General features: G+C 46.3%; 1 protein-coding gene across 5 annotated transcripts in view; it reads right to left on the reverse strand.

The window, feature by feature from the left end:
• The window catches only part of GABRA5 (gamma-aminobutyric acid type A receptor subunit alpha5), an 82,974-nt gene extending 61,615 nt beyond the window's left edge, over positions 1-21,359 (reverse strand). The window contains exons 1-6 of one of the 5 annotated variants that reach the window (XM_003828059.5): positions 20,688-21,359; positions 19,277-19,341; positions 18,751-18,910; positions 7,150-7,271; positions 4,898-4,965; positions 4,574-4,794 (exon numbers count right to left, since the gene is read on the reverse strand). In XM_003828059.5, coding sequence (XP_003828107.3) covers positions 4,574-4,794; positions 4,898-4,965; positions 7,150-7,271; positions 18,751-18,836 — 497 coding nt within the window. In that variant the 5' untranslated portion in view covers positions 18,837-18,910; positions 19,277-19,341; positions 20,688-21,359. Of the gene's footprint in view, positions 1-4,573; positions 4,795-4,897; positions 4,966-7,149; positions 7,272-18,750; positions 18,911-19,276; positions 19,342-19,972; positions 20,116-20,653 lie in introns of those variants that run through there. The other 4 variants (XM_003828058.5, XM_008953382.5, XM_008953383.5 and 1 more) reach the window with 4 other exon arrangements.
• Positions 21,360-25,734: the final 4,375 nt, after the last annotated feature.

Consider the following 25,734-nt stretch of genomic DNA (forward strand, 5'->3'; position numbering starts at 1 on the left):
GAAAAATGCCTCGGGCTCACTGCCAGACATTTGGGGGAGCAAACAGCATACATTCCCTCAGCTTTTTCTGAATATCTTATGTAAAGAATTCCAGCTCACTCAATTGTGTGTAACTCTGAATACTAATTTAAAGGAATTTGGAAACATGGCAGGGATTTCCCATTAAAAAATCTTATTCAATACAGTTAACTGTAATTTATTGTGTATTTTCAAAAAGGTAGAAGAGAGGGTTTTGAATGTTTACAACACAAAGAAATGGTACATGTTTGAGGTGACGGATATGCTGACCACCCTGATTTGATCATTATACACTGAATACACGTATCAGTCTGTATTTCATCTAGATGTGCAATTATTATGGGTCGACTAAAAATAAAAGGGAATTTAAAAATATATATATTTAAGTACAATAACCTATATGGAGTCACTTTTAAGAAAATGGTAAGTGAACTCCTGCAAACATTTCTAGATGTTTGTCTCAGGTTAAAAGGGCATCATGGGGGCTGGGTGCAGTGGCTCACACCTGTAATCCCAGCACTTTGGGAGGTCGAGGTGGGTGGAGGCCGAGGCTGAGGTTAGGAGTTCAAGATCAGCCTGGCCAATATGGTGAAACCCCGTCTCTACTTTAAAAACACAAAAATTAGCTGGGCATGGTGGCAAGCACCTGTAATCCCAGCTACTTGGGAGGCTGAGGCAGGAGAATCACTTGAATCCGGGAGGCAGAGGTTGCAATGAGCCGAGATCACGCCACTGCCCTCCAGCCTGGATGACAGAGCAAAACTCTGTCTCAAAAATAAATAAATAAATAAAAGGCATCATGGAAACCTAGTTTGTTCTACACTTTCATATTTTGTCTTTTTACTTAGGTCCAACATCTGAAAAAAAATTAAAGATACCTTTTCATTTGAAAAATTTACCAAATTTTAATATTTCTTCCAATGTTTGGTATCATAAGTAATATAATAGACACCTTTGTGCATAAAGCTTATTCCATAGTCCTAATTATTTCCTTGAGATGGATACTGTGTGGGAATGACTGGATCAAAGTATACCATTGGCTTTCCATGACTTGACAGTGTGGCGTCTTCCCAACCAGAAGGACCCTGGCACTGAAGTGCTCAACCACAGGGTGATTCGTGCTTTAGTGATTCCTATTTCACCAGTAGTTTGCATAGCCATTTCACCAGCTTTGCTAAATCAATAGGTAAAACTGCCGTAGCATTCTAGCTATAGCTCTATCACATTAAAATTCATAACACTTGGAAGTGGAACTATTTCCACTTTCCAAATGTTGTATATGACTGAAAAAGAAAACTCATTATCAACCTTGCAGCTCATTAGCAGACTCTTCCTCCGCACAAACAGCCACTAATTACCACTGGCAAGTCGCTCTGGTTCTCACCTCTCCTTGGCTCCCTTCTGGGCATGACACTCCCAAAAAGCCACTCTCAATCTAATGATGCTGTGTCCCTCGAATTTTCAAATGTGGTGGATTAAACAAGAACATTGCTCAGAACTGAGCTCAAATTCCTGTGACCTCCTCACTAGCTGTGTGATCCTGGGCTGGTTACCAAACACCCCTAAGCCTTACTCTCTCTGTCCATTATGGTCACAGTGTCACCTGGTTGGCAGGGCTGTCTGAGGGCTGAAGGACGCTGTGTCTGTGAAGTTGCCTGCTATACAGACTCAGTAGGCGGCCCCATTCCTGCCTCTTCCCCTTGTAAGGAATGACACTAACTCTCCATCCCATTCAGACAACAATGCTTCAGAGAATAGAGTGTGTCCCATTGTCTTCTAGAATTAAAACTGCTCACCTTGGCTGGGCACGGTGGCTCACATCTGTAATCCCAGCACTTTGGGAGGCCGAGGCCAGTGGATCACCTAAGGTCAGGACTTCAATACCAGCCTGGCCAATGTAGTGAAACCCCCTCCCTACTAAAAATACAAAAATCAGCTGGGTGTGGTGGCACACGCCTGTAATCCTAGCTACTTGGGAGGCTGAGGCAAGAGAATCGCTCGAACCCAGGAGGCGGAGGTTGCAGTGAACCGAGATCGTGCTATTGTACTCCAGCCTGGGTGACAGAGTGAGACTCCGTCTCAAAAACAACAACAACAACAACAACAATGGCAAACTGCATATACGTGATACACTTTTCAGGCTTTGGACCCAAAGATTAAATTAAGATTAGATTTAATTAGGATGAGAATCAAGAACACTAGTCCGACGAGGACCAGGAGTATATTCTCATTCCATGAGCAGAACACAGGCATCCCCACAGTAACCACATCCAGCATTCCTCCCAGCCCTACGTGAACCCCTAGACATCCTCCAACACCTCGGCCTCTGTCTCCAGACCTGCTGTCTACACACAGGGTTGAGACTGCACTCGCTTCTCTCCAAACCCTTCCTTTTTCCATGGACTGATGGCTAAGGACTTATTCTCAACCCTTGAAATATTTCTCAGGTTTTCAACAACCTCTCTAAATCAACAAGGTAATGTCCAAGGACACTGATGCTCAAAACTCACATCTCCATCTATGGGCAAACACGTTCAAGATCAATGCGAGGAAAGACAAAATGCCAAGTTGTGTGCTCTAGGCTCACTCATCACAGCTCCTTATTGGGCTGTTACCAGGACAGTCCTGCTGTCAAATAGATTTAGAACTGTGAGACAAGGTAACAAATGTGAGAGAAGCCACCTTTGCTCATTTCCACCTGCCAGCATCATTTCATAATGCCCCTGATTGTGTCTCCAGAAAGATGCTTTGAAGCTCAAACAGGATAGAGCTCACGCCCCCCACATCTCTTGCCTGAGTCACCACATTCTTTTTTTTTTTTTTTGAAACGGAGTCTCGCTCTGTTGCCCAGGCTGGAGTGCAGTGGTGCGATCTGGGCTCACTGCAAGCTCCGCCTCCCAGGTTCACGCCATTCTCCTGCCTCAGCCTCCCAAGTAGCTGGGACTGCAGGCATCTGCCACCATGCCCGGCTAATTTTTTGTATTTTTTTTAGTAGAGACGGGGTTTCACCATGTTAACCAGGATGGTCTCGATCTCCTGACCTCGTGATCCTCCCGCCTCGGCCTCCCAAAGTGCTGGGATTACAGGCGTGAGCCACCGCGCCCGGCCCTGAGTCACTACATTCTTTACAAGATATGAGCACCAGTCCTTGCCTTTTCCTACACAGAAGGTAGGGACTGAGGGGGTTAGTGATTATGCCTCCGCAAACCATAACCAAATGTGCTCTTGCACCCAAGCTGCGATGAGATGTTGCATAGGCTGATTATCCAGCACGAGTGCACAGCAGCGGGATGAAACACTGTGCCGCGCCGTTGGTAAATCCCCTCCAAAGGGCGGCTCCCAGGCTACAGGCCTCAGTCTGCAGCCCCTTGTAAGACCTCTGAACAAAATTTAGTTCTTTGAAAGCTTGATTTTTTTTCCCCCTTTAATCAACAGGATACAGTGTGTTACAGTATTCACCAGAACATATGCTAGGAAACACAGATCCTCCTAAGATGAGAGCATCAATATTAGCTTCCACTATGATTACTCTTTTTAAACATAAAGTTTACTGTGAAAAATTGTAGCAAGATAGCGAAATTCCAGTACCTACGCAAAAGGAATGTGCTTCCTTTTTTTTAACTTGACTTTAATGCTGTTTTTTTCAATTTAAAAAATATTTTCTGAAGCCTACTTCCATAGACCCACTTTGGAAACTTTGAAAAACTCTAAAGGAGCCTTTCTCATTGACCAATTTGTTGATTTATCCAAGGCAATGAATAATTCAAAATTTTAAAAATGACTAACAGTTCATTTAAATTATAAATACTAAAACTTAACCTCAATATTGGAATGTTATCCAAGCATGTGAGAAATAGGCTTTTAAAACTTCCAAAGGCTACACAATTGCAACAAAAGAAAATAAAAAATTCCCTTCTTTTTTTTTTTCTTTTTTCGAGACAGAATCTCACTCTGTCACCCAGGCTGGAGCGCAGTGGTACAATCATGGCTTAGTGCAACCTCAAACTCTTGGTCTCAAGGGATCCTACCACCTCAGCCTCCCAAGTAGTTAGGACCACAGGTGCATGCCTCCTCGCCTGGGTGAATTTCTTTTTTTTTTTTTGTTTTTGGTAGAAACAAGGTCTCGCTATGTTGCCCAGGCTAATCTCGAACTTCTGGCCTCAAGCAATCCTCCCACCTCAGCCTCCCAGAGTGTTGGGATTACAGGTGTACAGGCATGAGCCACCATGCCCGGTCCTCCTTAGATGTTTAAGTTTAATATAATAATTTTTCCCTATCCGACATTATATGGGCCATGGTTCCAAAGATGCTCTTGAGCTTGAACCGAATAAACGAGTCCAAATGACAAACGGCCACGGACCTATGGCAGCCCTGGGAAAGAACGTCCAAGAGCGCTGGTGTGGGCAGATGGCAACGGGGAACCCCCAGCACACACGCGCCGCAGTCTCAGACCTATGGTCAGAACAGCTCCGCGGCGCGGCTCTTGCGGCAGGATGGGCAGCCGCGCCTGCCCCGCACCGTCCCCCGGCCCCGCCCGCCCCCGCCCGGCGCTCACCGCATGGTGTAGAGCAGGGTGCCGTCGTCCTCCAGCCGCAGCAGCTTGTTGGGCGTGGTCATGTTGTGCGCGATGGACTTCTTCCCGTTGTGGAAGAACGTGTCTGGGGTCCAGATCTTGCTGGCAAGGAGGTTGTTGAGAGGGAGGCGCTGCATGGGCCCCTTAAACCGAAGCCTTTCATCTTTCCAGCTTTGTCGGAAAAACACGTCTATGGTGTACTCCTGGTGGAAAGGAAGGCACGAGGCAGTCAGAGGGCACGGGGCCTGGGCGGGGGCCTGCGGCGCGGAGTAAGAATTGTCTGCCCAGCCATGCCCCGGGACCTACCATTTCCGTGTCGGACACCGGGCCGAAGCTGGTGACGTAGATGTCGGTCCTCACCTGAGTGATGCGCTCTGAAACACAGACACAGGTCCCTGGGCTGCACCGACCCACCCTGCGCGTCTGGCACACCCTCGTGCTCTCAGTCCAGTAACCAGGGTCACCCTATGCAACTGGGGGCTTTTGCAGTGCGTTTGGTAAATTTGGAGGACTTGACAATTACCAGATGAAATCGAGCTGCTCCCCGCTATACCATGAAATGAAATTCCCATCATACAGAACACAGCTTGGCTCTCCTCCTCCTTCTGCTCCCTGGGGAGCAGTCCTGGAAAGACCTGGGCTGAGGCCTCGCCGTGGGGCCTTGGGGTTTTGCAAACACCTGAGCTTCCATTTCCTCCTCTGTAAACCTGGAGCAATGATGCCAGCCTGGCAGCTCAGGGCCATGCCGTCGCCATAGAGAGGGGCTTTAAAAAGCATCAGACAATTCAGGATGAGGGGAGCTGACTTTCCAATCAAAGCAGAAGGTCCTGGGTGGTCTCTAGGAAAGGATGTTGAGAATGTGCCCAGTGCGCCCTGAGACAGGAAGGAAGACCCACTTCTCCTTATGTAGCATTTCGAATTGTTATTATAGAAAGCCCTATCATGGGAGACTGTGATTTCAAACAAAATTATTGGAAATAGGTAAAGTGATAAAAGTGGCTAATAATATTTGGGGGAAAACCTGTGTACTTCCCTGGGCACTACCACAGCCCTATAAGTCCCCGTGGTCATGAGTAGGAAGCAATTCAAAGTGCACCGCAGCCCACACCGGGTAACTTCCAGCCGCACTGTGGGCCTGCCTCTCCAGCAGCTAGCGGTGCGATGATCGTCTGTCTGCATGGCGTGCATCTGTGCGTGGGCAGGTGTCTGTGTGATGCTGTGTGTTGTATGATGCAGTGTGCCTGTCTCCTCACTGAGATGCCAGCCCCAGCAGGGTGGCCCGGGAGGCTTTCCATGGTATCCTCCTACTCTGTAGGACTGGAAGGCAGAGAGGATGAGAGAATACCACAAGCACTGACAGCAGCTTAGGGCTCCTCTAGATGCTCTGACCCTTCTGAGTGTGGTCAAGGGACTGGACTGCTGGGCACACAGGCCTAGGAACATAATTCAGAGGGCAGAGTAAGAGACTGTCAAGGAGCCTGTGCCCAAAAGGCAGAGAGTGGCAACTCATGCTTTAAGTGGATCTCCCTGTTAAAAATGCAAATACTAGGCGGGGCACTGTGGCTCACACCTGTAATCCCAGCACTTTGGGAGGCCGAGGTGGGTGGATCGCCTGCGGTCTGGAGTTTAAGACCAGCCTGGCCAACATGGTGAAACCCCATCTCTACTAAAAACACAAAAATTAGCTGGGCGTGGTGGTGTGCACCTGTAATTCCAGCTACTCCGGAGGCTGAGGCAGGAGAATCACTTAAACCTGGGAGGCAGAGGTTGCAGTGAGCCGAGATCATGCCATTGCACTCCTGCCTGGGCAACAGGAGCGAAACTCCATCTCAAATAAAAAAAAAAAAAATGCAAACACTAGACAACTAAATTTTTTCCTCCAAGAATGTATTCACTGGAAAGTGTCTACCTCACCTAACCCAACAAGTTCAGACTCCACATCTAAACTGTAGAGCCAAGGGGATTGCACATGCCTGGAAACTGCACACAATTCTCAGCACAACAATGAAGCTGTGCCAGGTGCGCCCTACAAGAACAATCTACATCAGTTCATTTTTATTGAATTCCATAAAGTCAAAGTAAATACTAGGACTATAGCCATAGTGAAGCACTAAATGCATAACCCATAAAGATATAAAGGATGACTGCATTCCACAGGGGATTTCTGAAAAGGACTCGCATAGATACATGACTATGAGGTTGATTTTATATTATTTCTTAACATAGGGTAATCTCAGCTTTAGTAACGCCTAAAAGCTGGTTCCTCCTTAAGTTAACCAGACTAGACATTAAGACTATCTGGGAAGAGGGGATTTTGCAAAGATGTTTGGGAAGACCACTTCCCCCAGCTTCTTCTGCCTAGAAATAACAAAGGATCTTGCGTCTAGAAAATAACAAAGGGTGCATGATTCTTGTCAAGAGTGGAACAGCCATCATACCAAAATCCTGGCAGGGAAGCTCTTTTAGGAATTGTTTGAATCAGCGCAAACACAAGCTTGAGACGAGACTTAAGCCCTTCCTGGATCCTTGCTGGGCTCAGCTGAGGAGAGCACACTCACCTCCCAGCCCGGGCCGAAGTCTGTTGTCGTAGCCATCCAAGAGCCCATCCAAGATCCTGGTAAATATCGTGATGTTGTCATTGGTCTCATCTTTCACTGAACTGGTTGGCATCTGTGAAAAGCTTTTAAAAAGAGAAACAAGAGGAAGCGTTAAAACGTATTATTTCTTACAAATTCTTCTCAAGATACAGAAACCAGAGAGTCACGTGGAGGCTTGTCTCCTGAGACGAGGATCTGAGAACACAGCTCCCATACTGCCTAGGGGATTGTTTGGCCTCGATACACCTCAGTTCTCCAACATCCAAGGATACTTTGCTTGGGGCTAGTTATCCAACCACCTAACCTGAGGCTCAAAGTCTATCATTCTGTGATTCTAAGGAATTGGTTTATGTCAATATTTTAGCCATTTTTAACAACCAATTAGCCATTGCGCATGGACTGGCAGAGCCTAATCCACTCACAGGGGATTTCAGAAGTTTGGTTTAAACACACAAAAACCGCGTTCTCGTATTGCTAGAGTCACCTGCACTGTGCGCTGGGGCATGGAGGGGACGCTGAGAAACTTTCCGAGGTGGTTGTTCCCAAACCTCACTGCATCCTTAGTTGGTCTGGGAGCATTTGTGCTGTGAATAATATGCCAGGATTGGAGAGTGAGTGACAGACATGATGGAGTCTGTGTCATCTCTGGGGTCCTGCCCCTTCAGTGTGCTAGCTCACAACACATTCTGTGGGACCCAGCGTCACACAATAAGCCCTCAAGAAAAGTGGGCTGACCCTCAGGGAAGACACAAGAACATTTTTTGTTTGTTCAATCAAGTTATCCAGATTCCAAAAGCTTATGTAATATGAGCAGAACAAAACTAGAAACTGCCCTAGCAGATCTAGACAAACTGAGGATGGTATCTGGGGGGACAGAGAGACCACAAGCCCAGAAGACAGCCCCACAGCTGAAGAGCATGGATCCCACCTCAGGGTTCTACAGCTGCTTTCAGATGTGCAAATAGCAACTGGTTTTGAATTACTGAGCACTTGACTGCAAATTTGGCTTCAAGGGGACTTACCAAACTGAAAGCCAGCTGTGGTTCCCAAGAAGCGAGTGCCCTGGGCACTTGGGAGAAGAACATGTGATTCCTGGTACTTCCCTGAAGTGCCCAGCTGTGGGGCCCTAGCTGTGCTTAAAGTGCTTTCTCTCCCATGAAAAGGCTGAAATCAGAGCTGAGAGCCACCAGCCATGGAGAGATGCTGAGCTCAGAATCGATGCAGGCCTGCTCCACCCTGTTCTTAAAAGTCAGTCATTTTTATTGATTGCATCTAACAGATCAATTCTTTGCTGGCCCTAAAGCTATTCCCTTTTGAATAGAATGAGAGAATAAAGAATAAAGGAATAATGCTCTTTTGATCTAAGTTTCACATCACCATAAAAATGCATATACTTGAAGCTCTAACAAGCTAAAATTCACTCCTGTTAGTATGGAGCCCACAGATGTATACTTTTTTAACTCTGTGATTTCATATTTAAAAACATTAAATTCCCCTTTCTCCAACATCCATGGTAGTTGCACACTTCGGAAAGACATAGCACTAAGCCTAGCACAGCTCCTCCCAGTGAACAGCCTTCTTATTCAGGGTTTTGCAGGGGGAAAAAAGAAGGTTATATTTTGTACCTGCCCAGTTGTGTAACTATTGGTCAAACCAGATCTGGCTTCATGATGCACTTCTCATGGACTTCATAATTGTCACCGAGTTTGCAACTCAATTTTAGACCACGTCCAGGTGCTCAATTTTTGGAAGGTCTTTGCTGTCTCTTTATCTTACCAATTGAGGTACTAGTAGAAAAAGCAGATCTTAATGGTGAAAGTAAAGTTTTCTAAGCTACTCCATTCTCTGTTGTGAAAATGTTCCTAAATTGTGTTAGATGGTAACAGCCCTGGCTGTCCAGAGACAAGGGCTTGACTTCATGATTGACCATTTGGAGGCTGTGCAGCCACAGTGATGTCTCTGTGAGCGTTGTTTTCCGTGGCTCTCTCCAGAAGCGGAGATAAAGACACACCTGCTCTGCCAGTTTTAGGGAAACACCATCCCACTGGGCTCTGAATCCCACTCACAAATACCCTAATCATTTCCCACAGTGACGGAATAGAATGCTATGCTTAAGAATTTCAAAGCTCGGATTCTACTTCTTGATCAAAATTATTTTCATTAGTTTCAGTATATCTACACACATTTGCACATAATTACACTTTTCTTGGAGGAATTTCAGTGTCTGCCCTTTCCTGCCATAACTGCCTTTTGCATTTATCTGTAGACCTTTCTTTGTATGATGGGGCCATGGCTGGGGATTTGCAGTGTTGTCCTTGCTGTATTAACTGAAGATAGCCTCTAGGAGGGAAGAAACAGATTCTTAAAAAGCTCTGATGATGCCTATCGGGGTAGGAGCAGAGGGTTTTTTTTTGTTTGTTTGTTTTGTTTTTTCATGAACTGGAGGCCCTCCTCTGTCCATAGGCCATCCTCAAAAATGCTTCATCTGCAGTGCGTGGTTATGAAATACACCGCTTTCACAGCCATGGAGAGAAAGGCTCGTGCTGTATCATAGAAGGCAAATGCTGGGTTTTCTCAGCCCCTGGTGTGTAAGTGCCTTCATACAGGAGACCTTCACACATGCCTGGGGAACTGGCTAGCGCCTCTATCAAGCTGTATGATCTTTAAGAACTGCTGCTAAGCTAGGGAGGAACTTCAGCTTGCTTTGTTCCATTTTGGCTCATTGAAAGCACTTGAAAAACAAAATAACACAGAAATCCAGGGCTATGCCTTTGGTGAGCACTAATGTGCAGCGTGTGACGGATGAGTCCTACAGGTGGAAACCAAGATGTCCTCAGCCCATAAAGTGCTCACTCCATTCAGGGTCAGCAGGCAGCCTGCACTCGCCGACACTCCACTTCTGCTTTTCTCAACTGCACTGAGTACAGCCCAGGAGCTCTGCTCATCCTGAGGTCGACTGGAGTCCACGAGTGCTTCAAGGACAAATAAAGGCTCCATTCTTTGGGGAAGTGAATTTTTGTGAGCTGAGATTATATCCCTGTTACTAACAACAGTCTTAGACATAACAGAAATACTTGAAAATTTGGTGACTTACCCTTCAATTTTAGTCTGGGTTAATTCACTAGGTTCTCTTAAAATAGGAATTATTTCCTTATATTGAATGCATATTCTCTACAAAACATGTCCCACTTATGCCATATTCTCAGTTCCAACATTTTCCTTATTTGGTACTTGAAAGAGTACAAGTTGTGGCGTCATTTCTGGAGAAGAAAAAATCTTTTCGGTATTGTCATTCCACCACGGGTGCTAGTGAAGGCAGTGTGTGACGTGCTTCTTTGTGATGTAATCTTCCTTATATGGATGACCACTTCTGACTTACATACAGTGAGTTCGATAATGGCAACTGCAGACGGATTTTGACTGGAAATTACTTTGGACGTTGAACTGCGCTTGTTTTAAGCTGCAGCTTATCTGTCTTCTTAAATTTTGTTCTTCCCCAGTATTTAATGACTTCTGAAAAATGTCTCTTCTGTTTATTTGTCTGTTACTTTCAGGTCATTAAATGAGTACCTCTAAATGGCACCATTGTGTGATGTTTTCCTCAAATGCCCATTACCCATCACTTAAGCACCATATTAGAAAAACAACAACAATGTAACAGAAAAACAAAACCAAGATGGACACTGGCTGGACAGTGAGGGTCAATCCTAGGGTTCCAAATAACAGCTTTCCCCTCTTAAGGTGGAAAACATGGACAGGCACCACATTGTTTTATGAGGCTCTGAGTCTGTGCCATGGAACATCATGCTAGAACTCTCCGATATTCCTGCCAAATCCTAAAATCCCCGAGTTCTCCCTGCAGCTCCTGAAATCCTACTGAAGTGTATTCCTCAATCTTCATGGAGGTTCTCCATTCTTGCCCTTGGCACTGCTGCCCAACTCAGAATCCTGCTGCCCACAAGGTAAAACCCAAGCCCTATGGCCCCACAGGCCAGAGCCACCTCTCCCACCCTGCCCTCCTTCCTAGACTCAGCCCTGTTCCTCCTCCCAGCCACACTGGGGGTCCTGCATAGGTGATGACACAGTGATGTTCCATCCCAGTCCTTACACACATTCTCCCCATTCTCTTGCCATGCCCATCAGCAAGCACATCTGCTCTAATACCACTGCTCTTTAAAAGAGCCTTTCATTCACCCCATATTCCCTTCCAGTCACTGCTCCATTCTTTGCCCGTCTTCCATGAAAACTCACTGGGAGATTTGTCCATATGAGCAACCCCCGCTGCCTCCCCTCCCTTCTCTTGTAACCACTCTGCCAGGCCTTCACTACCTGCATCCCAAGGAAGCTTCTCTTCTGGAGGCCAGTAATGAACTCCACATGGCCAAATCTGAAGATCAAGTCTTGGTCCTCAGCTTAGTTGACCTGTGGGCAACATTCCTACAACCCTTTCCACTTGGTCTCAGGGCACGGCTCTGTCTGTCTTTCCCTTTACTTGCCTCTTCCCCTCAGTCTTGCTGCCTCTCTTACCTTCCTGACCTCAGAACACAAGCATGCCCCAGGGCACGATCCAGACACCCTTTCCTTTTTGTGTGCACTTAACCTCTGACTGTCTCATCCAAACCAGTGGCTTAAATGCCTCCCAAAGTATGGAAACACCTCAGGTCCACACCTCCAGCCCAATCCCTCTCTGTCCTCCAGACCTCTACATTCACTGGGAGACCTAGTGGTGTCTCCAGGGGCTTCCCACACCACCACTGCACCTGTGACCTTCTGTACCCAAACCTCTTCCCTACTGCCCTCTCCAGCTCGATCATAGGCAGGTGAACCTGTTGGGTTCTCTAGCAAAATACCTAGGGGTCATCCCCGACTTCTCTCTTTCCTTCATGCCCACAATAACCTATCAACTAATGCTGCTGGCCAAAACAGCCACTCCCCTGGGCCACTGCAATCACCTCTTCACTGTCCCCACTGCGTCTCGGGTTAACCCCCTCTCACCTCACTCCAGATTCCATTCTAATCTTTCACTCTGCACCCAGAGTGAGCTTCAACGTTTAAGTCACATCATTATCACATCTAAATTGGATCATGTTTCAAACCTACTCAAAACCACTCAGTGGCCCTCTCTGCCCTTCCAGATAAAAGTCAACTGTCCTTCCTGATACTCCCCTGCATGGCCTATAGCACTTTTGGAATGTGATCCCAACCCCAGCCCTTCCTCCCTGACGACGCTCCCTCCCCGTCTCCCACTTCCTCACGCCTGCCCCTCCGCTGTTCCTAACACGTCAAGCATGCACCTGCCACACAGCCTGGGATTCACCCGCCATTCCTCCTGCCAGTTCAGGTTTCTCTGCCAACAGCTTTGCTCACATCCTCACCTCCCTCAGATCTCTGCTCAAGCATCTCTTTCCAGCACACGCACTGTCTCTTACTCTGAATTACTCTTCATAGCAATCATCATAACCTACTAACACTTACTCCATGCACACCAGAGTGTACCCTCCTGGGAGGCAAGCCCCACTCTGCCCCTGCTCTGCTCTGTGCATCTCAGTACCTGGAACAGTGCCTGGTGCATGGTGAGAGCATGGTCCACATTGGTGTAGCTGCAGGGCAATGTCCCCCAGGATGCCCCTGCGAGGGAGACATTGCAGATGTGGGCAAGGCAATGACCTTGCTGTGCTCAGGCTGAGGCCAGGCACCATCTCACACTCTGGGTCCAGTAAACCCCAGGAGTCTCCTGGACACAGAACCCAGAATGGCTTGGTGCACTTAGCATACCCTCCCCTGACACAGACCTTGGCTTGCTTAAGCATTTGGCATAGGTTGGCAATTGATCCTTCACACCAGCCTTGTGATCCTGGACCCATGATTAATCCCACATTGAGATTAGAAACTGAGTTGCAGGCAGGTGAAGTAACTCTTCTGACGTCACACAGAGAGCATGTGGACAGAGATCGAAGCCGGGCAGCTACACTGCCCTCTGTCAAAATGACACTTAATGCCATCCTAAATATTCACCAGCGGTCCTGAAACAGGAACCGAACTGACAGTACAGTGATGGCCCAATTGTTCTTGTTAAAACTAAAAATTAACTGGTTCTGTGCTTCATTCACTTTTAGGTTGACTTTTTTTATTTTAAAATAAGTTGTTAAATAAATACAAATAAAATAGAGTTTTCAATGAACTGCTGAAGCCTGTTTCACTGCAGGTCTTACTCTCACTAGCAAATGATCTTTCTCCACAGTATTCCAGTTCACAATCTATATTCCGTGTTGGAGTTTATTTGGGCTGCAGTAGACAATGTTTTCATAGTGGTAACATGTGAGTTCTAGATTAGGATATTCTTTGGTTTCCCATATATAGTCCTCCCCCGATTCCTTCCCTTTTCAGGGCACCATAATAAAAATTAGGACATTCTGGAGCAGGCCCTGCAGTGGAGTGCGCTAGCCCAGCCTGCATTCTCAGGGATCCCTTGCTTTTATCACTTTTAGATGGTAAAACTTGGACACACTTCTCTAAGCTCTAACACCTGAGCTCTTTTCACCTGCAAATCAAGAATTTTGTGTAAATTAAACAGTGCATTTAAAAAAAAAATGCATTGTGAATATTAAGGGGATACACTCATATACATGCCGATAAATGAGCGTATATGATACACTCATATACATGCTGAAGTACCAGCAGACTTCTCTGATGAGATTTCTTTTTATTTTTGCTTCTAGTACTTTCCTCTGAAATTTCTCATTAATTAAAATGAGCATCTTATGCAATTTGAACCTTTGTAAAAACCCGAAAGCCCACATGCTCCTTCTCCCCTTGAAGGGAGTCGGTGACTCACTCCCGAGCTGACTGCCAGACAGTCTTGGCGGAGAGCTGCGCTGGCCGACTCTCCTGCCTGCTCAGTGCCTGCTGAACACGCTGAAAGTTTCCTTTATAAAGCAGATAACTGGGAATTATTTACTTTGGGTACCTTTAAAAACATGTTGGACATTCCCCTATAGTCCTCTTTTAACCACCTACATTTTTTGCCACGTGCAAGAACTGCCTTTTGGCTCTCCCAGGGTCGCTGAAGGCTTTAGGTGTGCCACCACTTGTGTTCCCGCTCCCTGCTTCAGTGGGCTTTCTGAGTGCTTTCAGAATTGTTATCATAACTGTCCCGGGCCTCATGAACCCGCAGCTATGGTGCAGGAAGAATTTTTCATCTGGGGATTCACAAGGGAGAACTTTCCATTTAAAAAGATATCATGAGTACCTGCGTGATTCAGAGAATGTACTTTCTGCTCTACTTAAAAGAAGGGAAGTGTCCTTGAGTGAGCGTATGGAATGGTTCTCTTCACAAAAACAAACGTCCACACTGGCACACTTGTGTAGACAGATAAAGAAGACTCTATCTGTTCATGTTCAAAAGCCACTTCTCCAATAACATACTTTTAATTGCTGCTTATAAAATCTTGTTTTCCAAAGTCTATTTGAGTTGCAGCTCCCACATATTAAAATTGTTCAACAGATCTTTTTATCAATCAGTAAACCTCCAAAATATATTTAAGACAATAAAATCAATGGACTCAGCCTTTACCTTATTATTAAGCTGATAATCCTCAATTTCATCTCACAATTGTCACTGGTCTATCAGGTCTGATAAAGTATGATTTTCTTAATGATGATAAATTAATTCCAGTTTAAATCTAATATTATGTATTTTGACATTATATTGGTGCCAATATTGTTTCTGTACTGGTTTTTCTATACTCTGTACTTTTGCTTACTGGTCTTACTACAATAAATATAGTACTTCAAATAATCCCAGGTCATCAAACGTACCTTAGCACGGGGCTGAGTGTCCAAAAAGGGCCTTATTGTATTGTATACTTGACTCGGTCTCTGTTCCATAACTTAAAACTAACAGAAGAATTAGGAAGACTATTGCAAATGAGCTGCTGGTGACTCCAATCAAATTTAGAATATGACCAAGAGAAGGAGAACACTCGTGTATTTTCAAAGCAATTTCACATCAGTTATCCTATATAATCACCAAGTACATTGCACTTATCACATCTATAACTTTTCCAACTGCCAGTGCCACACACGTTTCACAAACACTGCATCTCGACTTGGTCCACGCACATAGCCCTGCTCTTTTTCTTTTTCCTTCTTCTTCCCTGCCTGATTCTCTGTAGTCCTCCTCACCCTCTGCCAGTTCTCTGGCCTCTCAGGAGTCAGCACTTCTCTTGTCCTAGAATCAGGTTCCAATTAAACCCTTTGATGCTTCTCCTTTCCCCTTTCTTTTGAACCCAATCACATAAACTCTTTCTTTGGAGGGAAAATAAACTGAGCTGACCCAGACTCTTTTTTCCCGCCAATCCTCAAGTACTGAAAACTCTCTCCACTCTGAAGCAGGTACTACCTTTCAGAATTATGTTCCCTCTTGTCTAGACTGGTTTGATCCAGGGCTACCCTGCAAACTGTGTGCATTCAAGTCAGGGAGCCCAAGAAGTGACAGGGGGTGGAGTCACACAGGAAGCTCCGAGTAAGGACTCCTGACTTCTGAGGTTACGCATTCATCCTCCCTCCTTCCCAGCTAGAAGATGGGCTAACGGTGCTCAGCGCATACAGTGGCTCCTAGGATTCATCCAAAACCAAAACACGAAACATAAAGACAGGTGCTCCACGTTGTGGTAGCTATTTTTTCAAGATTTAAAGTTAACTAAATATTAGGAAATTTCAATCGGGATTTGACACAATTATTCTTAAGTCCATTTAGATAATATACAAGTGAGAGGAGTCTCCTATAGGAAGGGAAATAAATAGGGGCTTGATGTATTTTATGATGTCTTTTGTGGCTGTTGAAAAACATGCCCTGCTGGCCAGAATATGTGAACCTGGCTTCCCGCTTTGCTAGAAACCCCACTTCTTCAAAAGCAATTGGGCGCGCAGGGTCAAGAGTGAAAAGTGCTCAAAGAACCTGATGTAAAATTCCTCTTACAAAAATATCTTCTAATATAAATAATCTCAAATACCTAAGAAAACTTGTAAGCCAAATACGTTCACTACAGGAAAATTTATAACAGCAAAATCATTCACAACGTAAACATCCCCAATTAGGGAAGAAGCTAACACAAGGCGCTCTTGCCCTGTCAAATATGCAGCCATTTAAAATAATACATTTTAAAGAATTTGTGATAACGTATTGGGTAGGAAAAAAGCACAGTACCAAACTGCACAGCCTGATCCCAACTGTATAAAAAACATGCACAGAAGCAAGGGGAAGTCAGTGCACCAAATGGGAAGCATGGTTGTCTCTGGGTGGCGGAATTAAAGAGATTCCTTTCATTATCGATTTCTGTATCGCACATATTTGCTGCAATTAGTCGGTGCTGTTTTATGATGGACTACTGGCCATATACCTAAAAGATTAAAAACTGCTCCAACAGTTAATTTTCTGGAAAGTTTGAGGGGTATTCTACCACTTACTCAGTGTTAGCTTTCAGAGACTAAGATACCCCTCTATTTTGAAGATGACCTCAGCAACTAAATAAGACTAAATAAGAAAGCATACTTGCTTCTTGGGGCTAAACTCCTTACACACATTACTTCCTATTTCAGACCTGCATCTACCAGGGAGTGAAACCATTTCATTCTTATTCAATGCAAATTCATAATACATTTGGCTAAGATTTTGTTTGTTTGTTTGTTTTGTTTTGTTTTTGAGACAAAGTCTTGCTCTGTCGCCCAGGCTGGAGTGCAGTGGCATGATCTCAGCTCACAGCAACCTCCACCTCCCAGGTTCAAGCGATTCTCCTGCCTCAGCCTCCCAAGTGGCTGGGATTACAGGCATGTGCCACCATGCCTGGCTAATCTTTGTATTTTTAATAGAGATGGGGTTTCACCATGTCAGCCAGGCTGATCTCGAACTCCTGACCTCAGGCGATCCGCTCCCCGCTTGGCCTCCCAAAGTGCTGGGATTACAAGCATGAGCCATCGCGCCTGGCCTAGCCAAGATATTTTAAAGAAAATATAAGTTTCCAATCCTGATATATTCTTCGCCACCAAAATGCTACCAAATATATGTGGTATATCAAACAAACCAACTACCTAATGCATTAGATGACAAATTTGAATATTCTGTGTGATTTCACTTATGTACAGACATTTCATTCAGAAGAACATTGTGAACATGCTAGTTTACAGGCTTTGGCAGCTGCAGAGAACTTGTAAAGGAAAACATTCATTTAATAGATAAAAAAAAATCTGAAGGCATGGGAAGGGAGGCATCCACTCAAGATAAGCAAGGCAAGAGCCACGGCCAATGCTCTTTCCCAAGGGAATACTTAGAATGGCTCAAAGGGCTGAGACATGCCACACACCTGTTCCCGTCAGTGTGGTTAGAGTGCACACACTGCCTGGCTTCTGTTGGTGAGGGACAGGCATCTTCCTTAGCTCAGCTCTGCTGGACAAAGTCTCAGCTGATGGCTCAGGCTTGCACCCGGGTGGATGTGGACTACAGTCCCAATGCTGTCTTCTACCAGCCACTGCACCTGAGCAAGGCCCCCACACCCACCCCTTTCTCTGCACAGAAGAGTCAGAAGAGCAGAAAATGTACAGAGGACAGACAGAAAACATCGTGGCCCTGGGGATGTCCTCTTTCCCCCCAGATGGGAAGGCTGTCTACAGGCTGTTGCCAAGCCACTGGGTATTCCCCATCCTGTGATTATTTACATAAATGCAGATAGGCTGTGAAACCTCTGGACCCCATTTTTGCAGCACTAACGCTTGGCAACTTTTGTCCTGACATTTAATTTCTTAATTATATGCCATCAACTTCAAGTTACAATCCTTTTGATTAACCAGAACAATTCTAGGGCACGGGTCAGAACAGGAACAGCAGCCTCATAAGAACATTCATCCACGATGTCGGTTATCACTAGTTTCATGAAAAAAAAGGTTAGAGTTGGTATGCGGATACTAAAGGCTAAAATGAAAGAGGGGTTACTGGAAATGATAGTGCCAGAACCTCAGGGGTGTCTTTCAGATCTTCAGGCACCTGTGGTTTATGGTGTCTGCACCTGCATTCAGATGGTCACAGTTCTAGGGCCTTGGCTCAGGCCAGGACCATTGTGAGTCCTTTTCAATGCCAAGTAGCATGGGCCTGGCTTTCAAGGCAACTTTGATTGCATAATGGAACCGTGGAGGGCAACTGAAATGTTGGCACTGCCTTGTCTAACAAGCAGTGACTGTCCTTCATGCATGTGAACTCCTGAATCTTGTTTTAACCTGAGTAGGAAGAATCACAGCTGACTCGGATATCATCTTCAGCTTCCATTTCTGAAAACATAATCTGCCTTTTTTTCTCTGACTCACTTCAGAGACCCCACGTGAGGAGCAGCCTTGCTCAGGAAGAAAGCGTGGGTCAGGGCAATGACTCCATTTATTTACAACAAGTGAAGGGCTTGGGACTGCAATGGTGGCAGGCGAGGACTTGCTCAATGGATGTGCTGCTCCCATAACATGTCTGAAAGGCACCAGTGTCCCTAACATCATAAAATAAAAGCACAGATGGTAACTTACCCAAAGTGACTGGATAAGTTCATGGAAATACAAAAGAGAAGGAGGTTTTTGATCATGATAAAACCAGAGAACATTCCATTGTCCATTCCCAATAAGAATAGTAGTTGAAGCAGGTGAATATGGAGGAATAACTCTTCCCTTCTCCAGCTTGTTCTTGAAGCTGAAAAGCACACAAAGCGGGGAAGCACGTGAACATCAATGCTGTTGTGTCACAGTTCCTGGAATCAAATCACACTGCTATCACAACAATTTGCAAAGAAAGGAGCCCGCTGTCCTTCCCCAGGACAGCTGCACACCAGGTATTTTCCACCACCCTCACTGGGCAGTAAGTTGGAGCATAAAGGCTATTTTTACTTCTACTCAGGGTGCAGAATCATCCTAATTCGTTGTTTTCCACTCAAATACTCTGTTTTGTTTTTTAGCATGTTATCAAATAAACCATTAGTCCAATTATTAAAATAAACGCTGTAGTTATCTGAGCGACTGTATTTTGTATCCGTCAAATCCACAAGTGTAGTAATTTTACCTTTCTGAAATATCTGCCACGCCACGCGTTCAAAGCCAGCAAGCTACTCCTCTCTCTGCAAGGCACTGAGAAAGTACGTGGAAAGAAGTGGGGAAAAGCACATTTAAGAAACAGGTTTTCTGCAGGATCACAATACTGTGACAACTGCCTATAAAAGAGTGTGGCTACTTTCCCGGCATTCGGTCCCCGTGACTACATAACTTAAGCACTGCATCTGTGGAAGTCTCTCCGCTCAATGCTGGACCCTAATTAATGTATTTGAGATCCAGGCAGACATTGTCCCTGGGCTCAACGACTAACCTTCCTGAAAACACGCATTTCTCAGTATGCGCATAACGCAAATAGGTGCTCACAGGCATCCGAACAGTATGCTTCGAAAAGAAGCATTTTCCCAAGAAGCCCCCCCCCCAACCCCCATCCCCCGCAAACTCCGGAATTGGGAGACACAACAGGTACTTCCACCTCGGAAGCGAAGGCCTTCTGCGACTCCTGCCAAGAAGGGCAGGGTGCCATGCGGTGGTCGCCTGGGCGCGTCCTGGGGCTCGTCGCGGGGCCCGGGCCAGAGCCAGGCGGCGAGCACGCGGCGCTGCATGCGGGAAACCCGGGCGGCGCCTCCCGCCGCCCCTCAGCCCCGAGCCAGGGACCCCCAGGAGAGGCTGCGCTCCCACGACCCTCCGGACCCCCACAGAGGCTCACCAGGGCCGGCGCGCCAGGGCAGGTGGGCGCGGGGGCTGCACTGCGGAGCCGCAGCCTGGGTCGCTCTGGCACCCGCGGTCGCCGCCCGCGCGGTCCGCAGCGGCACGCCGAGGGTCTCCAGCTCCCCGGCCCTCCCCGGCTCGCTCCCGGCTTTCGCAGACCTCCCCTGCTCCTGCCCCGGGTACGAGACAAGCGCTCCGCCAGGCAGCGCCTTCCTCCTGGGCTGGGAGCGCGCGGTGCAGCGGCGGCTCCAAGTCCCCTGGCCTCGAGCAGCCCGCGCGACACGCGCGCGACACCCCCGCGGGGTCCGAGTCCACCCCGCGAGCAGCACCGGGACGCCGCGCGCCTCAGAGCCCCGGGGCTGACGCTGGCTTTCCAGGTGGGCGATCTCACCCCTCCGGCTCCCGTGATGGTGGCAACGGGTGTCCCCCACCCCCAACCGGTCACCGCGCCCTGGTGCCCCGTCCGGCAGGGATGAGCCGCCCGGACCCCGCTCTCTCCCGCGCCCGGCTTCAGCCCCGCAGTCGCCAGGGTAAAGTTTGCGCTCTGGCCTGGCTGCGCGCCCCGCCTGCTCTGCACCTCTCCTCCCCGGCCACGCAGCCTGCCGCTCAGGCGCCCCGAGGAGAGGGGTGCGGACCGAGCCGGGGCGGCCGGTCCTCTTCCCCGCTCGCGTCCTCTTACCCCACTGCCCCGGCCTGGCGCGCCCAGGGCTCACCCTGCGCGCCGGCCCCGGGAGGCGAGCCGTCGGTGAGGATGCATCTTCCTTCTCCTCCGCCTGCTCTCGCCCGGCTGGCAGGCGCGGAAGGCCGGTGCGGCGTCACCGCCCCATGCTGCCAGCGCGAACTTCCCCGGCACTCCCGGCGGAGCGGCTCTTGCGCCCCGCGCTCCCGCCGCCGCCCTGCAGCTCCGCTCCGCTCCGCGCCGCGCCCGGGGCCGCGCGCCGCCCGCCGCAGAGCCCCCCAGCGCCCCCGGCGCACTCGCGCCCGCTCTCACCTCGCCCGAGCGCCACATGTCGTCTCTGGGCTGGAGGATCGGCCCTCTGCAGAGGTGCTCCGGTAGAGGCCGCCAGACGCTCAGCAAACGCGCCCTCGGCCGAGCTGGGCGGAGGGGGAGGGCGCAGGGCCCGCAGCTCGGCCTGCAAGGGGAGAGGCCCTGTTCTGCTGAAGTTTCTCCAGGGCCCTCAACAGCATCTTCGGCGCCTCGTGTAGTCACCACCGCCCGCTTGTAGAGCAGGGATGGGAGGGCAGTGTCAGCAGTCGGGTGATAGAGGCCTGGACTCCGAGAGCTTTGCTCCCTAGAGCCGGCCCCAACGCCTCCCTGCCCAGGCCTGGGTCCTTCCCGGGTGCTCCATGGCACCCCTTACATGCGCATCTCTTAGGCGCTTCTGAAAGAAGCTGGCCTGTGGACATTCTTTTCATCTCACTCATAGACAGGAATGCATAACTACGGGAGGGAAAGCCAGGGTCACATTGGACTCGATTAGAATGAAATCCTTACCTAACGCAGTGTATATCTGGGGGTTTTCTGAAGTTCCATTTCTTGACAACAAGCCGCAGTGGCAACGGGAAAGGGCCAGGAGCCCTGGGGGCTGCAGGTCGGAGAGCGCGTCTGGGGTGACGGGGCCGGATCTCCCCAGCAGGGCTTCCGAGCCACGTCGGGTCACTGCCTCATTAGCCATGTACATGGGGTCTTACTATGGTCATTACGTCGGTGTGTCGTCCGTCCTAGTGGTGCAGTTCCTGGGAGGTGAGGGTGGCATTAATGACAACTGCGCGGCAGCAGGGCCCCTTCAAACAACACAAGTAAGAGCGCATCGTCTCGGGGTTGCGAGGTCTTGCTTCCTCAGGAGGTGGGGGACTCTCGACTATAACACCCAGTGGAAAACGTTCAAGACCCAAAGGAAAGCCACTGAAAACGTGATGGGGAGGTTTACTTACACCATTGTCCCATTCCTTTTGTGAAACTGCATTATTCATAATCTCTTTTAACAGAATAATGGTAAGTAAAGGCAAATTCCTAACTCCCCTCCGGGAAAGATCTTTGACCTTCCAGTGTAGGAAGCCTCTCATTTTTCCAGTTATCTCTAATACAGTGTATTCCAAATCTAAGTTACCTGTTAATACTTCTGCACATTCCAGAAATTCTGAAATTTTCTGAAAAACAAAACTTGTAAATCTATTCCAGGAATAGGACATAAATATACATAAATGTGCAAATATACAGGAAGTGTTTCTCTGAATATACATTTAGCCACACTATTAAATAACTGTTTCCAGTGGTTCTTCAGGAAATATGAATGAAATAAGATGCTAATTTGAATTTTCTAATTCTAAAATGGATCACTGAACGTATGCATTTCTTCGTTTTCTAATTTCTCAAAAGATGTACCACTAGGGTGAAATTCCTTGGGAGACATTAAATTTTAAAAAGTTAACAACATGGTTTTATGATCAGCCTAATATAATTTTCACCTATTAGGTGTTGGAATTCTAACACCTAATACCAGCGACAGCTGCTCTTCTCTCAGGATTAAACAGCATAATGCAAATCAAAGAGTTGGAAGAATTGGTAAATTTAAAACTTCACAGCTTGTCACACAAAGTCATTCGGTGTGAGTTTGCAAAAATAAATGTATATAAACAAGGGATGATTTTTGTATTAGCGAGGGTTATAGACATTAATTCTTAATAATAAAAGAAATGTCAGCTGTAAGGAAATATGTTCTTTTGATGGATTATGTTTAAAGCTTCCACTTTTTTTGGTACACTTTCTATCAGCTTTATGTCCACACAACACATATTATTGAATATATAAAAATCATCTTAAGTTAGAGTCATTCTTTAACATTGTATTTCAGCATGTTGCTTAAATTCTTTTCTCTTCCCTGTAATGAAACGGTATGCCACTCTCTCTCCTCCTAGTGTTTATGTAACATAACATAGCCTCACTTTAGATGGACTGCCCTGAGGGGACAGTGAAATCGTAAGGCCCATCAGAACCTTATAGAAACTCACATTGCTAGAAGAGTGCTTACTACCATTTCAATGATTTTTGTTTTACTATAGAATTCTGTATTTGTGCTGAGAAATAATGGGCTATCCGTTGAATTCCCATTTGTTTCATTAGCATTTTCTCTTTATTGAATGAAATTAAGCAATGTCGTGATCGTTGTAGAAGACAGTAGAGGGCACCCTAGTTCCACACAACCTCGGCCTTGGACCAGTCTTCATAAGAATTTCATTTCCAGTGTCAGAGCCTAAAATAGCTGAAGGTGGGGAAGCTGGGCCATGAGTAGAACACGTGTTCACAGAGCACCCACCCTGTACCCCGGTCAGGGGCAGGAACTGAGACAGTAGCTGTGTTTGCGTGGTTGGGTGTGGTAGATGTGGCTGAGACATGAACACAGTGCCATGGTATAAGTGAGATCATGTGCTATTTGTCTTTCTGTGCTTGGCTTATTTCACCAAGCATGTTCTCCAGGTTCATCCATGTGGTCAAAAATGGCAGGATTTCCTTCTTTGTTAGGGCTAAATAATATACTGTCGTATATGTACGTTATACATACACGTGTGTGTGTGTGTGTGTGTGTATGTGTGTATGTATCTCACAGTTTCTTTATTCATTTATCCATTGGCAGACACTTAGGTTGTTCCATTATTTGGCTATTGTAAAAAATGCCAAAATGAACATGACAGTTCAGATCTCTCTTTCAGATACTGATTTTATTTCCTTTGACTATATCCCCAGAAAGGGGGTTACTGGGTATATAGTGGTTGCCACGGGCTGGGAGAAGGAGAGACGGGGAGATGGGGGTCAAAGGGTACAAAATTTCAGTTATGCAAGATGAATAAGTTCTGGGGATCTACTATACAACATCGTGACTACAGCTAACAACACTGCGATATATACTTGACACTTGCTAAGAGGGTAGATCTTATGGGTTCTCATCACACACACAAAAGAGGGCAGCTCTGCGAGGTGATGGAAATGTGAGTGCATGTGATTGTGGTGGTGAAGTATACATGTATCAGTCATCAAGCTGAACACCTCAGAAACCAGATTTTACATCAATGAATGGATGAATGAACAGATCTACATTTCTGGATTTAAAAAAATAAAAAGAGAAGACACCCCACAGCTTTAACAACATGGGGCATCCGTTCCCACCCTCCTGCATCACCTCCATTCTACTGACACCTGACATGGGTCCTTAGAAGAACATGGTCTATTCTTTTTCACACTTTGCCTTCTTTATGTAACTAGGAAAATAGAGGCATATGGGGCTTTTAAAATGATACTAACTTTTTTTCTAATTTCATTGTATCTATTTTATCTTCTTTAGTGTTTTATTTATCATATCTCTATTTTGCCATATTTCATTTTATTTTGTGATAGCTCTAGGGTTTACACCAGGCATCTTTAACTCATCATAACCTATCTTTTTTCTTTTTCTTTCTTTCTTTTTTTTTTTTTTTTTTTTTTGCGACAGAGCCTTGCTCTCTTGCCCAGATTGGAATGCAGTGGTGAAATCTCAGCTCACTGCAACCTCGAACTCCTGTTCTCAAATGATCCTCCCATCTTAACCTCTCAACTAGTTGGAACTATGGGCATGCACCACCACACCCAGCTAATTTTTGAATTTTTAGTAGAGACCAAGTCTCACTATGTTGCCCAGGCTTGTCTTGAACTCCTGGGTTCAAGGGATCCTCCCACCTCGGCCTCCCAAAGTGTTGGGATTACAGGCGCGAGCCACCATGCCCGGCCTACAGTCTAACTTTAATTAACATAATACCATTTCATGTACAGTGTAGTGCATGAAACTTACAATAATATACTTCTTTTTTTCTTTCTGTCCTATTCACTCCTGTTGTCACACATATGACTGCTGCATTCAGTGACTTATATTTTACTTTAACAATCAATTTCTTTTTTTTTTTTTTTAGTTTGTGAATGTAGAATATCAAGGTGCCAACTCTTGTTGACATGTCCTTTCTTTTTAAAAAACATTCAATAGATTTAAGGACACAAGTTGTTTTTGGTTACATGGATGAATTGGACAGTGGTGAAGTCGAGGCTTCTAGTGCATCTATCACCCAAATAGTGTACATTGTGCCCAGTAGGTAACTTTTCATCCAGTAGGTAACTTATCTTTCACCTCCCTCCCATCCTTCTCCCTTCTGAGTCTCCAGTATTCATTACTCTGGATGTCCCTGCATACCCACAGCTTCGCTCCCACTTATCAGTGAGAACATGCAGTATTTGGTTATCTGTTTCTGAGTTACTTACTTAGGATAATGGCCCCCCAGTTCCATCCAAGCTGCTGCAAGTGATGTTATTTTATCCTTTTTTATGGATAAGCAGTATTCCATGGTCTATATATGCACCAGATTTTCTTTATCCACTCAGTTGATGGGCACTTAAGTTGATTCCATATGTTTGCAATTGTGAATTGTGCTGTGATAAACATAAATATACAGGTCTTTTTGATTTAGTGACTTCTTTTCCTTTGGGTAGATACACAGTATGGGGTTGCTGGATCGAATGGTAGATCTACTTTTAGTTCTTGGAGAAACCTTTGTCCTGTTTTCTGTAGAGGTTGTACTAATTCACATTCCCACCAACAGTGTATAAGGACTCCCTTTTCATCACATTATTGCCAACATCTGTTGTTTGCTGACTTTTTAATAAGGGCTATTCCTGCAGGAGTAAAGTGGTATCTTATTGCGCCTTTAATTTTCATTTCCTTGATGATTAATCATGTC

The sequence above is a fragment of the Pan paniscus genome, chromosome 16 (assembly GCF_029289425.2).
Source record: "Pan paniscus chromosome 16, NHGRI_mPanPan1-v2.0_pri, whole genome shotgun sequence".
NCBI classification, from domain to species: Eukaryota; Metazoa; Chordata; class Mammalia; order Primates; family Hominidae; genus Pan; species Pan paniscus.